Source organism: Solenopsis invicta, chromosome 7 (assembly GCF_016802725.1).
Source record: "Solenopsis invicta isolate M01_SB chromosome 7, UNIL_Sinv_3.0, whole genome shotgun sequence".
Classification (NCBI taxonomy): domain Eukaryota; kingdom Metazoa; phylum Arthropoda; class Insecta; order Hymenoptera; family Formicidae; genus Solenopsis; species Solenopsis invicta.
In genome coordinates this window covers 13261170-13280925 of record NC_052670.1, presented here as the reverse complement: position 1 = coordinate 13280925, position 19756 = coordinate 13261170, and the positions used below count along the sequence as shown (strand labels likewise).

The 19756-nt window shown below is 29.9% G+C and overlaps 1 protein-coding gene across 2 annotated transcripts in view; it reads left to right on the top strand.

The window, feature by feature from the left end:
* Positions 1–10935, top strand: part of LOC105193945 (RING-box protein 2) — a 58998-nt gene extending 48063 nt beyond the window's left edge. Inside the window, exons 2-3 of one of the 2 annotated variants that reach the window (XM_026138856.2) lie at positions 9522–9707; positions 9988–10935. In XM_026138856.2, coding sequence (XP_025994641.1) covers positions 9522–9707; positions 9988–10077 — 276 coding nt within the window. In that variant the 3' untranslated portion in view covers positions 10078–10935. The remainder of the gene's footprint in view (positions 1–9521; positions 9708–9987) is intronic. The other variant, XM_011158638.3, reaches the window with a different exon arrangement.
* Positions 10936–19756: the final 8821 nt, after the last annotated feature.

The following is a 19756-nucleotide window of genomic DNA, read 5'->3' as shown; positions in this document are numbered from 1 at the left end:
AGTTATCCCGGGGAGGCGGCTGCTGATTTATTTCGACCTCGCGAGTCTATTCGCGGCCACGATCGCGGAATCGATACAATCGTCCACGACGAAACACCCGTCATTGCCGTGAAAACGCGATCGTGCTATTTTTGTTGAACGAGAACACGAGGATACTGTGAATATCGAGTCCAGGTGGCTTCGTGAAATTTGTTACAAGGCGGATGCGTTTCCTGAACTTGAGAGTATCCTCCTGGTGATAATGCCACTGCCGTTCTTTTCAGAACAGGAAGGGGAAGAATGTTTGATAATTGACGTGTTGTAAACAATGTGTGTAAACGGCGTATCGCGTGATACAGACGATCGTGTTAAAATTTCCGCGCAATGCACTCGCAATTTAACTCGATATATTGCGACCGTTTCACCGTCAATAATGATATCGTGCGGATTAAAGAGCCACGCGATGCTTACAATGAGCACTTGATGAACGGAAGCGTATAACGATGGCGTTGTTATATCACGAGCTGTCTTTAATGTGATTGGCTTAATGCAGATACAAATAAATTACACTTAATCTTATCGATCGGAAAATGATAAAGAATTTTTCCTCCAACAATTTTTCCAAGATTTTATCAAAAGACAGTAATAGAGAAATGTTTTGTGAGATGTTTTGGCGAGCAACTATCGAATATTTTGTAACAACGAATTTCGCGTCTCCAATTATTTATCATGATGAATTAATTACAATTGTTTAATGCCGACGTAACGTCCGTGAATACATTTTAATGAGATATGAATGCATACGAAATGATTTTTATTTCCTTTGCGAACTGTAATTTGAACTTTTCCTGTAACATATCGTTTTATATTAAGAATAGCACGATGTGAGATCTTATTACAAAGTATACATATTGACAAATAAAAACCACAGAAAAGAGCATGATAAGTCTCACTTTCGGTACCATTTTTGTATTCTTTTTTAGAAATTTGTTTGGAAAAAATATACAAATTATGAACTTAGTTACATTTATTCCTTGATATATTTAAACATTATGTACAATTTTTTTAAATATTATGAGGTACATTTTTAGTAATTTTATATGGACGGACAAAGAAAGATACTGGCTCACTGTTGCTATGATTTAAGATGTAGAATAATCTGAAGCAGAAAATTAATAAACAAAATCTTAATCTACACAAATGTAGTTCTCGTCTGATCTACAAATCAAATTAAAAAATTGATTTTTGCAAAAATGACAGTTTTGAAAAAAAAAAAAACGATTTTTTCAAGATTTTTTTATCGAAGAAAATCGAAAAGTTAGAATTTTTATTTGATTGTTGATCGAACGAGGGGGAAAAAATATTATGAATATCTTCAAAAAATTGTGACTCAATCGAATAAAAATTAAATAAGTTATCGCAACAACTTTGAAAAACGTTATTTTGAAAAAAATGTATTTAAAATTTTGTAAATAGTTTATACGTTAATAAAAACTTTTACAATTCTCTTCTTTAATCTGCTCTCTCTCTTCCTTTCAAGGTTCAAACTACTAAAAAAAAAATGTTAAATAATAATCGATTTTTTGAAACTCAAAAGCAAAAGATATTATATATTATGATGGCTTTCTATATCTTAAGATTTTTACATTGCATTTGTTATATAAAGTTTATATGAAGTTTATTTGAAGAATATGAATTAAGAAAGTGTACACAAGCAGAGTCAAAGGGCCAAAGTGATCGTTGATGAAATGAACAGCTCTGCGTATGCAACCTGATTTAATCAAAATATATTGGCGGGTATTACGTCAGTAATACAATTGAAGTAAATTCATCATGATGCAACATACTACACTCCACCAACAATGTAGATTTATTAATGCCGTTAAGCTTGGAAAATTCCAAGAAATGAATTATCCGACGCAATAGGATGAGAAACGTACAGGATATAGCTATCAACTGCAATGTAATCATTCAAGAAGTACATTATTGCACGACGTATCAGGAACGTACACATGCGGATTTGATTTATATTTTGTAAAAATCTAATCGGAGATATAATCATAGGATTAACATTACTTTATGTCCTCAAGGCCAATATGAAGCTTTAGGAGCTACTTCCTTGATCGAATCCATAAATTAAATTACCTCGCAGCGATACAGAAAAAACTTTGTACTTACTTCTACGTATTTAAAACACTCCATATTTATTACCGATATTATTAGAATTACAAGTAAATATTAAGATAAGGTCCTAATATATTAAACTAGAAATTTCCAAAATATAGGTCGCGACCTATTTATGGGTCGTGAATTGAATTTTAATGGATTGCGAAAAATTTTTCAGCGATATTAGAAATCAAATTTCTAAATAAACTACTTTGATTATGTTCAAGTATATTTATTTTAACATTTCCTTGATTTAAAAAAAAATTAAAAGATAAATTATTTTTTTAATTATTTTAGCTAATATTTATTTAAATAAAAAAATGATGTTAAAATATATATATTTACTTAAACATAAAATTTTTTTTTGTATCATTAAAAATTTCATAATAAGTGGTGTTTATTTGTTACAAGTATTTAAAAAAAATGTTGATAGCACCGCTCACTGATCATCATGGGAATCAACATGTTAAAGATAACGACGAAATTATCTGTAAGCAAGAATCCTCACAATTTTGATGCATTTATTACATATTATTTGATATTCAATACTTGAATCTGAAGATTCAACATCCGACGACTTTTAATGTGCGTACGGACCTGAGTTGAATAATTACATATGTGCGTGCTTATCGCGTCGATCGTCCTAGTCGCCGGCGTCTTCGTCGCCGCGATTAATTGGCCCAATGGTTTGCTTGGGTCTGTGGGGGCGCGTTCGACGTGTTGCTCCGATCCCCCAGAGGGGGTTAACTGGAAGCTGACACTCATCCCGCCTCTCCATCTTTTTTCTTTCTTGAAGCCTCTCTAGAACGATCGTCGTGAATTAATCGACGAAGCGCCAGCAGACGCCGGCCTGATAATGGCCGTCGATGGAAATTTCTTTCTTGTTAATCGCCTTACTGAATAATACTGATGTAAACATATGCCGTCGACTTGGCGAACACATTAATTCGAGAAAACACGTCTATGTGAAGGGTAGGTCGTGATTTGTTTTGTTTAAAAACTCTTGTATCGAGAAATATTTTTTATTATTCTCTATGCGGATATTTAACGTAAAAAATTAGAAAAGGTTGGAAGAGAATAATATTCGTTCTTTGATGTGAGAAACGAACAGTTATCTCTCTATGAATGGCTATTGTTAAGGCCGAATATCTTGTAGACAAACAGGACGCGGCGATAGTTTTACACAAACAGTGAAGAAAAACACAATACACTGATAGAAAATTACTGCACATTAAAAATTGATATTTAATTTCACAATGTAAGTACTAGTAGGAAAGAAATGATTTTTGAAGAAATAAATAACTATTTTTCTCAATATAATAGCCCAATAAAAGCAAAAGCGTTTGCTACAAACCCATATATTATTTAATAAAGATTGATACATTAAACGCTGTATACATTACTTCATAAAAATATCGTTAAAAGCTAAACATTTAAGAAGAGGAAAATACCACAAATCTGCCGAGCACTTATAGTGTATGCATGTGTACGCAAATTTATTCTGCGTTATGTTTCGTTGTACTTTATTTTGTCCAGAACGATTCCATCTGCCACGATGGGCGTTTCTCCATACGGCATATCGGGTCGTTAGCATTCATGCGTGGTAATTATGTGGTTAGACATGTTAGATAAACCCGTGGAATTCTACCGTCACGCTATACAATCGTGCTGGCACATGCAACGTCAGACGACACTCGATACTACTTGACGGCAGGTATGACGAGATCGCTCGCTTGGGGTGCGATTAGAACAATCAGCGGAGGCAATTAGATAAACATGTATCTGCCTTTGTTCTACCTGCCATAATTGTGCAAGTTGAATCCTAATATTTCTAAGATTCATGACACTGACTTTTCTGCAGCTTTTCGGTTTTAAGATTGTCTATCTAGTTTTTTATGTTTTATATCATTGAATTTTTATTATTGTGCATATATAACAAATATTGTATAATATGATTAAGTAAAGCTAGCCTCATGAGTAATGCCATATTGGATGCAGTTTCTACATTTTAGATAAGTTTCAAAATTATTTAAATATTATTTTAAAAATATATTTACTTTAAGACAAAGATATATATATATATATTATTTGAAAAATCAAACAAATGCGTTTTTTTAATACAAACATTAATTTAGTTAGATTGGTTGAAGTAATATTTTTCGCAACAATTTCTTTACAGTTTTTCGGGATAAGGGGGGAAAGCAGAGGTGCTTATAAGCATAAAAAAATATTAAAATTGATTAGCAATTTTAATTTTCGTGATATTACATTTCTTAGTTCTTTCTAAAATACTTTTGTTTTAGATCTGGCAAAACATACGCAGTTTGGGGAATTTTGTAAATGTTTGTAAATTTACCTAAATATTGAGCAGAAAGATCTGCATTAGACTGTATATAACCTCGTTATATAAATATATTTATTTGTTTGTTTACTAACTGAAATTTTATTCTGTCAATCATAGTATCTTTTTTCTGTATTTTTCCACTCTCGTGTACAGAAAATAAACGATACAACGAGATATTCTGTGTTATGTACGTCACACAAATTATCGACATTTTACACATTCTGCTTTATCGCGACTTGCTTCTTTATACTTATACGTTATACTTATCATCGAATAATTTAACATAGAAGTAGAAATTAATTTTTCAAGAATTACTTTTCTAACATTTGTAAAAATTATAAAAAATAAAAGTTTGGATCTACGGGTTTTTATTACGATATAAACAATTTGCTTTGAAGCAGCTACGTCTTTTAGCTTTTGAGTTACGTTTAGTCATGTTGTAAGACACTGCGAAGATCGCAGATCATCTTGCACGTTTATCTCCTCAACGCTATCGTGACACGTATCCCTTTAAATTCTAGAGATTTAGATGGGAAGAAGGGAAGTTGTCTTTCCCTTGAGTTCTTCAGTATTCTTCTGTTCATCATAAAATGTCTGGCTCGCGTACGATTACGTTTGTGCTGAACGAGCACGTTTACGTCTCGCGGAAACAATTTTGATAAGGGATAAACGTGACACCATGCGAAAACCGCGCGTAGACGTAATACGTAGCAGCAAATCACGAAGATCAGCACGTAATTATCCGTTAAATGTAAAAATTACTATTCGTACTTACATGGTTTTATTCCTTTATTATATTAACGGAGTTCAATATTTAAGAAATGGAAAGATAAGAATCCAAAAGAATATTGAAAATACTTAAATGCGTAATAAGTTTTTTTTTGCTGAAATCTTAAATGCCGTTTTACAGACTTCTTTAAAATAATTTTTAAAGGAATAAAAAAAAATGTATATATAGTATGTTGTCGAAAATCAAAATTATTATCATATTATGTAATATTAGATTTACATTATTCCATGACTTTCACGGAAATAAATAAATTTTCAATAAAAAGAAAATGTAATATCATGTTAGGCACATTTAAAACATACAATATTTATACAGTGCGTAATTTTTATGTAATATTATATGTATAATAATATGTAACTATTAAAGGTGTCTGATAATAATCGCATCATGTGCAGATTTAACTGAACAGAAAAGTTTTCTACTATTTTGTGAACTTCGAAATAATTAATTTGAAATTAATTAATAAAGATTTAGTGTATGTCCGCGTGATTTGATAAACCAGACTTTACACGCATGTATACGCATTTGTGGTATCAGAAGCATCGATGTATGAAATGTTTGGAGGTTCTACGAACCATTGACTATGCAGGAATGGTGCGTCACTATAATTGTATCGTAACTGTGAATGCTGTTTCTTATCGTCAAATTGCGCAGACGTAAGCTGATTTGCGGATCTTTATTAATTAATTTTTCAATAATTATTGAGAAACTCGTAAACGATAAGGAATTTTTTTCAGCTTAACATACTTTATTTGTTTATGGAAAATAATGTGTGTGATTTTATTACTCGACATCTCGTATATATTATACATTACATAATTTGTAGAAAATTATATAATATTATATAATATGTATATACGTATAAATAATTTTATATTTATATGCAGGATGTTCGGAAAATGCTGAAATTTCTTAATATTTCGAAAACTAAGCATTTCCGAAAGAAATGTTTCAAACAAAAGTTGTAAAGTTTAAAAAGAACTAATGTTTACTCGTTCTACCAGTTTAACCTTGGATGATGTTGCCAAGATCATATTAATTTTTTCAAATGGAACACTATTTCTGATTTCAGAATCTAATAGTTGTCAAAAATTAATTCCTTATTTTTTATTGCCCATATTCAATATTTTTTTCGTGTGAATACAAGACTTATATTATTTTTTAAATATTATTTTTATATTATGATTTACATAATTGCACATACGCATATACATATTGATGTTACGACGTAACATTCCAAAAGGGGTATAAATAGTATACTATTTTGAAAGTCTCAAGGACTGCTATAAGAATATGTAATAAGAATAAAGGTTACCATTTAAAAAATTTATTGATTGTTGCTTAAACCATGGTGACGTAGTCTCGTTTTTAAACATTTTTTTCTACAACTCTATTTCTCCAGATATTTTGCCGGGTCGGAAGTATTTGCATAACCTGTGCATATTGAGTACCTCCAGATAGCTAGTTTAACATTTTGCGACTCAAAATATGTAAGTAAACGTAAAAAAATTGTGGCCGGGAGTTGTAATGATTTTAACGGTTTTTTTTCCGTTTTTCTTTATTTTCCATAATTGTTCCCCTACAAACGTAATTTTTATCACCATTTTTGGAGTCTATGACTCAGAATACGTAAAAATACATAGGATTTATTCGTTCTAATAACAGTTATCAAAATCTCAATTCTGCATATCCTCCTTTTCAGCCTTAAAACAATTATATAAATTAAACAAGAATAATATCATGATAATATATTAAATTAATAATTTAATAATAATGATGCTAGCAGGCACTTTTTACCTTCTCCAAATATTGTAAAAAATTACTGGCGAAAAATAATATCTCAGCCAAAAATATTTATATACTTATAAAATATTATAAAATAAAAATACCCTGGTCGAGATAATATTTTTTCGCAATAATTTCTTTACAATTTTTCGGGATGGGGGGGCGGAGAAGGGGAGTGGAGATGCATACAAGCAACAAATAAATAATTAAATTGATTAGCAATTTAATTTCGTGATATTACGTGATATTTGGATACTTCTTCAGAGCTGCGTTTTAAGTCTGGCACGCAGTTGGGGGGGGGGAATCTTGTAAATGTTTATAAAATTCACTTAAAAAATCATTGAGTACTAAAAACTGCTTTCGACCAGTAATGCCGCATTTATTTTGTTATTATAAAATAAATTATTATTATAAAATAAAACTTTTACAGATTACATATCAACTACGAGAATATTGTACATTTGAGTGGTTTATAAAAATGATAACATAATTATGAATCTTAACGTTATCATTGCAATTTGACTGGTGGACAAAGTGCGGGTTATTTTATCATATTTGACAACTAAATCCTTAATCCCGTTAATAGCGTCTGCCTTTTTTGCGTGAATTTTTTTATTTTTATATATAATACAAAAAGCCGACGGAAAAATTTCCTAAAGTAATGCAACTTTTTCCGTCTATTTAACACTGACAATGAGTGTTTATTATTCTTCAATTATTGTCTCAATACACGAAGTCACAGCATATCACTCCTACGTGCGACCTGATTTTAACCGATATATTTTATCGCCTTTTATATTACAAATTACTATATATTTTGATAATTTTTACACACATTTGGATGTCTGTATGCGTCATTATAATCATTTTTATACTATCTAAGGAAGTATGTTGCTGTCCTTTAAGTATAAATCGAAGTACGAGATCCAATTTAGACGATTACTTACAATTAAGATAATTCGTCATTTGGACGCAATGCGTTATTTCGCAATTTTATTATTTTTTTTATGATTTTGAAATAATTTTTTAAATAATTTTGGCCTATATTGCAATATTGCCAATAAAAAAAATCCTATAATTCTATATCTTCTGTACATTTTGTATGTGTGTGTTTGCGCGCGGAAAATTATTTTAAAAATTAAAGATTATAGAATTAAACTGTACAATAATAAATTTTCCATAATTATATAAAAACATAGAAGAGCTTTATATTTTTAATTTCTTATAACGGTTACTTTTTAAACATTTATCACTAAAAGTATTTGTGATTATAACAGTCGGATTGCAATATCATTAGAAGTTTGGCTGGTATTTATAAGCCGTTCTTATATTCAAGATAGTCTTAAGCATAATCTTAAAATAATCATAAACCAATCACAAAGGTATATTACATTTTAGAATCTTCTTGAGACGATTTGGAAAAAGACTTATCTTAAGAATTATGAATATCGGCCTAGATTTCAGTATCTCAATATATTTTAATTGTTTTTAACTAACATACCGAATATGAAAATTTTAAATTTTATAAGATAATCTTTACTGAAATTTTTATCAAAAAATAGAATGATAGGTTAAATAAATTCGTTTTAACTCCGAAGTAGCAAGTAAAAATGATACTTTTTTGTAGTTTTTAATCTACTAAATCTGATTTTAACTTTCAACAAATTTTAATTTTTCGGGAAAAGTATAAAAATTATTATATAAAAATATTGAACTTTTAATATCGTAAATTATTATTACTGATTGTGAAAATTATTTATAAATGTATTAATTCATAATCCTACTAATAAAATATGATATTGCTTTCATTTCTGAACAGTTTATGTCCTGCTTGATAAAAGAAATAAAAATATTATTAATATTTAAAAATAACAGAATTATCGATGGAAACTGTTTTAACTATTTTATCTTGATTATGGCACTTGAGAGACGTCCATTACATCTTTCAAAGACTTTCTCCCAGAACATTTTTTATTCTATTGTAGTACTTATTTTATTACTGAAAATTGTAAGATTTATGCAAAAAGTTTTCAAGCACCACGCTTCGCTTTGCTCGAATAAGATCTTCAATAATTAATTTGTGTGGTGTTTACATATCGGTCGATTTTCACTATTATTTATTTTACTATTATTTTATACTTATATTAGACATATTGTTCTCACAATAGCTTCGTATGCTGATTTTAATATATTTTCCTAACAAATTAAAACATTTCTTAAAGATCAAAATCACATTCAACATCTCAAAATAACAACATTTTTACTCGTTTCACCACCTATTTAATATAAAACGAATTGGCTTATTTTATTCGTCGTCTTTATTTTAAATTTTCTATGTAGCAATGACATGAACGACTCGTCTTAAAAAACGTTCTATTTATAAGAATGCTGATATTTATTAATAGTCTTTAATTATATATACCCTATTTTTTAATTAGCTCATTCTTTAATTTTCAGATGCTTGCCTACGGTGTCAGGCGGAAAGTAAGAAGGAAGTTTACGGTCGACAAGACTGCGTGGTCGTTTGGGGCGAGTGCAATCACTCGTTCCATTATTGCTGCATGTCACTTTGGGTCAAACAAAACAATCGTTGTCCACTGTGCCAGCAAGAATGGTCTATCCAACGAATGGGGAAATAATCGCGTGCGTCGAGTTTTAATTCATTTTTTTTTTTCGAAGGTCTTCGAAAGTGATAATTAAAATTATCTGATATATTATTATAATATAATATAACAATAATGAATGTTTGTGTACGTAATTTGTAAAATATGTAATTATTTTACGAGAGATCGTATAAAGTTATTGTTTTTCTTCTAGAAAAAGTTCTATAAAAGTTATTTCTTTTTATTACTATAATATAATGTATATATTTGAATATGACTGAATATTTCATGTAACGATAAATTATTCTTTTATTGCACAGAATTTCTTATCTCAGCCGAGACATTTCACGCACTTAGGCTTGGTGATATGGCAAGTGATAAAAATGGTACTACGAATCGGGCCCTTTTGATGTTGAGATTTTATACATATACGCAATGATATTTTTATTATTTTATAAGAAATTATTTCTGTTTCTGTATGGAATCTATTTGTACATTACGTATATATAATTAATATCGAAATATACAAAATATCAATTCAGTAGCAAAATATTATCAATTAAAAATCTATGTTCTGAGTGAATTTGAATCCGGATCTTTGATGCAACACACGTGCAATTTTTGCGCCATAATTATCATATACACACACATATATATTTGATTGACAAAAAAATAATTATTTTGTTAATTGTTCTATAACTTGTCTTATACACATATAAAATAATAATAATAATAATAATAGTAATATATGTATAATAATGTGTGTGTAAAGTACTAATATGTGTAATAATTATAGAACAATTAATAGAATGATTTTGTTTTATTCCGATTTAATAAATCCATATGTAATCTATTTTTGAAAATTTCACAATTATTAAATTCTAAAAAAAGGACAGTAATATCGCGTCATATAATACAGAATGTTTGCATATTGTCTGAGAGATATGATGCTTATCACTTGTGAAATACTCGGAAGTAAATTTATAATGACGAAATATATCAAAGATCGTCTCAAAGATAACATCTCGTATCGAAGTGCAAAGTATCGGCGTCATGTGGACTTGGTTTCAATGTTCGAGACAAATGTACTCCGAAAACATTGTTGTCAAACATTACGTAAGAGATATTTATCTTACGTAGATGTTGCGAAAAGACGAACGATGAACAAGGTACTTGCAACGTAAAATTGTAATCAATACGCAATTAGATCTTTATAAGAGAATCGAAATTTCACCAAAAAGTTAATTATAATTTGTTACTTTATGCTAGTTTGCTCAATTTCTTGCCTTCCATTTCTTCCCATTTAGAATGACGATTACAAAGAAACAGTAATTGAAATTCGATTAAAAATCCATCGTTTTAGTAATCGATAAGTAATAGAAAAAAAAACACATAGGAAAAACGCTATGTCATATTCGCTGCATAGTGATTTAAATAATTGCGATGACGTTATTTAAACTCTGCCTGTACTATCCTATTTTGCCGGGTGTAAAGGCATTATGTTTTCCAACATCTCAAATGCAAAAATCTATTCATTTCAAGAGATTCCAACTAATCAAATTTTGTAGTGTATATCCTTAATATTAAAAACTTTTCAGTCGCGCAGATAAAGATAGAAATTATCATCGCTTTCTTCTCCTTATCTTTCCTTCGAAGTTTATAACCTTTACATATTCAAGAAAAGTCAAGCGATAATTAGAATAATTAAAAGCCTTGAAGAAACAATAAAAAGACACATGTTTGCTCTATTATGTTCACTGTAAACAGCAATTAAGAAATATGAGAATTTCATGCAAGTTCTTTTAGCAACGTATCTTAAAGATAATCAACGAATGAACTCAGAATCTAAAAGACACCTGAACTGACACCATTCTTGAATTATTCGAGAAAGTCCATAGAATCGAAATCGAGTTATAAAACTGCACGCACGTATATCGCAACGTTAATTAAATTAATAACAGATACATGCGATCATAACTTTGCGAGATTATTGGCGATTGCGGGATAGAATATTAAATATCTATTAAGGCGCGTATCACAAAACATAAACGATCTTTAACGACACAATCTATTGGCGATTTTGTTTGATAATAAAAATTTATGATCCTGGCGACGTAGCGGCTGTACGTTGATGTCTCTTGATAGAAAGCGATGGGGTCAACGAGCTAGAAGTAACATTCCGACCTTTCCATTTTAATTTTGAATGTAGAATCAATTCTTCAGTTCACAATTGTTTGTACAGATTCTAAGATGCGTAGATTTATAACTGCGCGAATCGCTGAAATTGTCGTAGGAACCCTACGCTTATCGGCATAATTAATATTATTTATATTATTTATAATTAAGAATATTCATATTCTATAATTTGTTCATAATCTGTTATTTAATGCCAGTTATCAAATGGCAATTTAAAAACTAGAATTATGTTTCGAAAAGAATAAAAAATCAATTTGTGCACATTTTATACGTGCATTAAATAATAATAACAATATGTCAATTAAGTTCCTCTTTTATAACAGGTTTTACAATACGTAAGATTTATTATAGATGCGTTTCCTAGGACCTCCTTTTCAAAATGTTTTCGGACGTGCTCGCGAGTTTTTCAAATTTATTCTAATTTTCTTTTTATCTAGGTAAAAAGTGCAAAAATTTATTTTATACCCGATGCTTATCTTTGTTCCATTCACACGCATTCTAATTTTATTTCCTTGAAAACAAAGAAGAAGAAGAAGTCTTAATTTCTTCCACTAGATCACACGAAGTAATACAATTCTGAATATGGTCCTAAGGATTTTTGTGCGACATATATTTCGCACAATTTCAAAATCAAACGCAATTTACATGTGCAATGTGATCTGGATTTGCAAGATCATACGAGATATCTTCCGCGAAAACTGAGGCAGTCGTACGAAGAAACGCGCTTCTCATACGCCCTAATCGAACATTCACGTACGATGGTGATGACGTCACTGTTCATCCAAATGTCGGAGGCGTGTTCGCTCTGTCATGAGGAGGACGAAATTCCGCAAGAAATTCTCCCGTCGGAGACCGAGCACGCAAGTCTCTCTTCGCCTTCCGAGAACTTCCCAACCTAACTCTAACCGGTCATTATAGCTTCGAAGAAACGATAAGTATAATGACGACGAGGCCGTCTCTGCTGGCGCCGTTTCGCCTTTCTACGACGCGATTGGTCGTGCCTCCAGACGAGCCTCCACGTGACGATACGTTACGTGAGCGAAACGGAGAATGAGTAGCGAAGACAGAGTGAATATGACGATGACCTTCGGACGATAATTCGCAAATAATGTTACATGTGGTGTAGCTCGCACGAGCGTGCGTAGCTGATTACTGATTATCGTCGCGCGATACATCAATAACTTTTATGCTGATGAGTCAAATATGTTGTTCTTGTTCATACATAAGTATACTCGTACATGCAGGTACACTCGGAGCAAACAATTGTTTATAATGACGATTTTCAAAAGTGGCTTAATTCACCGGTACTCTCGATCTTACCCAATCAGGAAACAATATTTTTCAAATGTTTTTTAAAATATTTAAAAAACGTTACAATGAAGAATAAATATTTAAAGAGATTGTCTGCTGATTGGGTCCCAGTGAGAAATGCAGGTTGAAAAGACGTCAAATAGACGTCTTTTATAAACGTTGATTTGACATCTTTTCAACCTGTCATTTCTCACTGGGGTAGTTCTAAATTTATCTTATAAATAAATCAAATGTAAATTACTTAATTTTCATTCAAGAAAAATAGTGTAAGAAAAACATTGTCAAGTAAAATTGATTTTAGTTTGGAAATAAATTTATAATCAAGAAATTTAATCTCAAATTTTAGTATGTAGCTTATTTTCTTAAAACGTATAAGTTTATTCCATATCAAACTGTTTTAAAATATCTTACGTTGTGTTGCTTTCATATTCAAAAATGAAATAAAATGAATACAAGATTTTTACTTATAAATATGTATTTTAATTCTTTATATTCTCAAGGTACCATAAATATGCCACTTATTTTTAAAAGTCTGCATAAGTTTGCGTTATTTTGCTAAAAAAAAAAGTACTAAAATGATGACGTTGCATGTTGAAGTTTAAGTTTTGAAACTATTCGAGAAAAATTATTTCTTCTTCTTAAATACTTATTCCATCCATTCTGGAAATAAATTATTAAAATTTAAGGAAACGAAAAATTGGAAAACGTACTAAAAGTTTTTTTTTAGAACTTTTTTCTTTAATACAAAAAAATTATTTTATTAATTATTAATTAAAATATTATCGGTTTTGGTATTAAGTATTCTAATGATTAATTAAGTATAGTTAGTATTTAGTCTGTTAATTATTGATTAAAATATTATTGATTATTATCTGTAAGAAAAATAATTATCAAATAAAAATGTACTTAACAATTCTTCTAAAACGTCCAAAGGCTAAATCATAAATAATTTTTATAAATACTATTACAAATAATTGTAAATGTAGCCTAAAGTCAAAAATGTGAGGAATTATACTTACAAGGAAGCACAATCAAGCAAACTCTCCAATTTTAATGAGCTTTGTTACAAACGTACAAAAATAAAAGACACATATTTTTTTTAAGTGCGAAATCACACGTTAACAGAGTAAAACATCTCTTGGAAAAACATCGGTTTTTTTCTTTCGAGGCGAATATCATTGAAACTGTAACAAATAGAAGAAATGTTCTAAATGAAAGCTGTATGGTTTTAAGAGTACTTTAACAGTAATAGTTTTTTAATTTTTTAAATTACAGTTAAACAGTTTTTAATAGTAATTTATATAGTAAGTAATAAAAAACAGTAATAACAAATTTTTTGACAGTAATTTATACAGTAATAAAAAAAATTTTTTTTAATTTTTTTTACTGTTATAAAGTACTCTTAAAACTATTTAACTTTCATTTAGAACATTTTTTTCTATCTCTTTAACCTAATGTCTATGAGTGTTCGTTTCTTCGCCTGTAATTCCCGGGCGCTGATCCATGATCGACGAGAAAGGAGGTAAAATCTCATGTTTTATTTTATGATGATCTGATGATTCGTCTGGAGAGTGGGATTATAAAACTTAAATTTTTTAAATCTGATACTCGATCTCAATTCTTTAATTGCTTTAGATTTAACTTTTTTTTGGCAGTGCTTCGTATTATCTTGTGTCTTATCGAGGTGACGGCTGTTACTTGAGTGAATTTCTCGATTCCCGCTAAGATCCGCCCAACGGATCATTGATAGCAATACAGATATCCCGGGAATACATGGAATATCTTGATCTTAAATCACTTAGCTCGTTTATTTTTTTTTTTTTTTTTTTGTATTATTTACCTGATATGTAAAGTCGTTCGCCTTCTAAATATACACAATGTAATCAACATATACTCAGGCATTTCGAAACAAGGATGTTGGAAATCAGTCTGAGACCTCGGATAGAGAATTGGCCAATCGCATTAATCAGTTGGCCGAATTGTTCAAATGTGATTGGTCAATTATCTCTCTGTCTGCGATCTAGGACCGATTTCTAGCATCGGACATAGGACTTTACAGTTTCGACGATATTCGTTTTGAAAAAAAAAACAAAAAAAAAAAAAAAAAAACAAATATTTTTCAAAGGGATGTGTTTTATTCTTTTAATATACGATTCAGCATTTATAACAAAATATGTCTCTTATTTTTCTTTATATTTTAATAAACTCATAAAATCGGAAGAAGACATTTGATTGTATTCCCTTGTCAATCAATGAAATACTTTGATATAATTTTGGGAACGTGTTCGAAGAAAAAAGGATCTGCCTAATTTATATGATATTTTTATACTTGTCGAGACATCTCTACGCACCGAAATTAAAATTCTATATTTCTTGAATAAAAATCTACACTTACTTTTAATGATGTGTATGTAGTATATAAACATGAAAACATCATGTACAGTTACCCGTGAATAGTAGCAAAGAACAGCAGCGATTCCGTTCACCAATGTAAGCGACTAGTTTGCGATTTCCGCGATACAGTGGCGCGTGACTGGAAAGGTCGAACGCGCGGTTACGCTATTTATATATTTTTCTTTTCGAAAATTGACGTTCTTTTCATTAGCCACGGTAAAGAGATTAGCCTGAAGATGGGGGAGGTATCGATTCATTATTACATAAAATCTTCTATATGTTCCTGTCCGTCATTAGTGTATTATTCTCCCGGATTCAAGGTCGTGCTTATGCAAGCGATGAATCGATCAATTCCTAACTTGTGTCGATATCGCCACTGATGTCTGCGCATTATATTTTATCGCGTAGTACCTCAATCACGATCATCTTTAATCATGCGATGGGGATCAAGTATGATATTAATATCGACGCATCTTTATATTATATTTGGACCTTGATCTCTTGCCCGAGTTTATTAGCCTTTCCAGTTCTTTGGTCATTACGGACCAGTCGAGTATTCGTCCTTCACGCACGCAAAGACAATAGCTATATCAGCTAAGTATCAGTAGCTAGTTCAAATTTTCCTGTCGTTGTTAAAAGTTGATTATTAAAAGTAAAATGCATTTGCTACCAGATCCAAGTTTATTATTAAATTAAAAGCATACTTTAGCACATGTAGCTAAAAGAAAGTAACACAGTTATTCTTACAAATTAAACATTCGATTCGCAATTGTAAACAGCGCTGTCGACATATAAACACAATGAAGTACTTCTCGTGAGTAAAGGGTTACACAGAATAGAATAAAAGGCGAAGCTTTAAGAGATTTCTTGTCTTGAAACAAGAGGATTCCATTTTGTGTAAAAATTTTTCGACGAGCCTCCAAATTGAGCTCCAAGATAAAAATAAATAAAATGTGTTTTGACAGTATAATTTCTTTTAATTTTAATTAATAATTATTTTAGGGACTTCTTGATATTTTCCCTTAAGATTCAAAACGTCGAGTATTTATAACTCTCAGATAAGATTCTTGATTTTTGTACAAATATTAATTTCTATTGCAAAAAGAAAAATAGCATAATGAATTGAGCTAATTAAACGTTACTTGGTTCTATAATAAATTTTTTTGTGCCTATATTTAATAAACTAATAAAAGGAGAGAAAATTTACTTGCAATATCGATGAATATTATCAATTCGTGTGTCATGGTGACATTAATCGTATAAGATATTTAATAAAGCAAATTAAATTCCATAAAATTTTATAATTACGAGCTTTTAAACAGATAAGTGACCAGTTTTGCGCATTAAGTCGCACACTGACTGCTTCTTCAGTATCGGAATATCACTGTAGACTTGCAAGCTGCACCGTTTAGTTGAACCGGTTTGATCAATGTCGATTAACTGCAGTAAATTCAGATTTAGCAAAATTTGTCTGCCCCTGTGATATGGCTGGAGACAGAGACGTAGTTAAACTTAGGGTTAATCAGTACTGTTGAAACCGGTCCCGTATAATACGAGATAACGTTTGCGAGTACGAATAGAAGGAATATTTAAAAGATAAGACACATGTTGGATTGCATCACAATATTCCAAATAGGTAATACTCGTAGCCTCCGGTTAATTTTACACATGAGTGGATTTTACTTTAACAGATTGTTTTATAGTTTTATTTTTATATAATAATATTTTATATAACTATACGAGTACATATATAGGGTGTTCATTTGAAAACTTTCCAGCTGATTATCTCGAAAAATATGAAAGATACAAAAAAAAGTTAAAACACTTTTTCCACGATTTCAAGGGGGAAAGAGAATGGCACTCTCAATTTTTTATTTGGAGGGCGTTTTCAACGTAATTTGAAGGTCAAATTGGTTTTTTAAAATAAAAATGTATATTTTTTATTACGGGATCTTATTCTACATAAATAAACAAATAACTTTTGTAGGAAACATTTTTTTGTTCAATCACTATTTTAGGAGATATAAAAGAAAATTATTTTTTGAGGTAATGGAAAGAGTTGGAAAGTTTTCAAATGGACACCCTGTATGTGTACAAAAAAAAAAGTCAAAAAGTAAAGGCAAAATACATTCAATGATTGCAATAAAAATAACTGCGAGCAATTTAACATATAAAAAAAATTGTGTTCAGTTTTTGATTCTCCCTCATATAAATGTATTTTTTCAATTATATTTTATGTATTCATAAAATATAATTGAAAAAATGATAGATCATATTAAACAGTAAAAGATTTTGTTTCATCACTTTTTTTTATCTTTCGATTTAGAAAAGAACTATAACGTCTATAACCCAGCTCTGTACCGAGCCCAATGTATACATGATTCTAATTTTTCTGAATTATATATTATTTCAAACAATGAACTAATGCACTTGCAAGATACAACTGCATTTTCGTTCAAATCAATCATATGGAATCATAATACTTTTTTTTAGTTTAATTTCTTCTTAAAACATGGCTTTTAGAAGAAAACGTATATTTGCAGAAATTTATTTCAGAAAATAATTTAAAGGAGGGAACTTTTTTCTGTTTTGATTTTAAAAAGAGTTATAATTCAGCGTAGTTCCAGAACCATTCTGTATAATATGCCACTTTTTTCGTATGTATACTGTGTAAAATGTAATAGCTGTTATTCCTATGCCATAATTATATTTATCGTTACATAAACGTCTTATTAAGTTGTCAACTTGATGATTATTTAATTAGTTTCATGTGTCACTTAAATATGAGATTGCAAAACATAAATGCTAATGTTTTAATTATATCATTTATTCGTGCAACGTTATCTCGTTTACATTTTTACCGAAAAATATGACGACGGACGTGATCAAAGAGAGAATGAAACATGGGCGAGGCTTCGATGAAAGGCGCTAAACGGGCTGACGCAAATCCTTCGAAACTTTCCGTGCGTAGGAGAAAGGTCCTTTGTCTGTATTTATCCGTATCCAACGCTTTAACATTGAAGGCGCAGAAAACGTGGAACAGAAACTTAGGCAGAATACAACTCAACCCTACCTATTAACAATTTTCTGGCATCGTGGAAAAATATAAAAACGTTAATATCCTTTCTTTTCCTCCTGATAAACATATGCATAGGATAAAGAAAAACGCCATATTAATTAATAGCTCGAGACTTTTTAAAGTATGACTCGAAATTCGTCAACTATTGTAATTTATATTTAATTTAACTTTGTGTCGATAAAATTAACGTAAAATTAAAAAGGAGAAATGCCATCCATTTTAATCAACGCTGAATGTCTATATATAATTTACTTAGTTAAGTGTTGGGTAACCATTCTGTTTTAAGATGCTGGCTATCTTCCAAATTCTTTATTTCTTTTTATAGATCAAATTTTTTTATTTTTTTATAGACTACGGCTTTCAACATCAACTCTCTCATTAAAGCCTTTAAAGATCACGATCATCCTTTGCAAATATTTCTAGACAAGAAAAGATCTTTTAAGTTGCATAGAAAATTGAATCTCCATTTTGTAAATATCTTGTGCTGTAAAGGAGTTTAGTCTTTAATCTTCTCTCTTACCGATCCTTTTTATATAATATTGTTCTTATTATAGCTCTTCGACTTTATCTGAAAGTCTAACGTTGGAGATTAAGGTTAGCTCAACAGAATAATAATGCCATTTTTTGTCTATCCATATAAAAGACTTATGGGAATCATAATTTTTTGAAAGTGATCTAGATAGTTGCTCCAATCTTAGCAGGTGTAGTTTCTGTGAATGTTATAATTATTATTTATATAAATATATATTTAATTATATACTTTTATTTAATTAAAAATATTTCACCAAAACTTGATTATTACTAAATTTTTTTAGTGCAAAATTGAAATCTAACTGAAACTTTATTTTTTTATAAGTTATCTCAGAAAATCAGTGCAACAATATCGTTAGCAATACATTTTTATATATATGTCCATCAATATCAATTAACTTTAATTTCAGTTTATTTGCTATCTTTTTTTAATTTTTACTACAAAAAGAACTAAAAAAAGATGGAATGTAAGTTAAGCTGAGATTGATGTTATGTTGGTGCAAAATTAATCATAGAGCTAAATATCCATTGTATTATTAACAGGAAAAAAGTATAATCCATATATTGTACGATTAGGC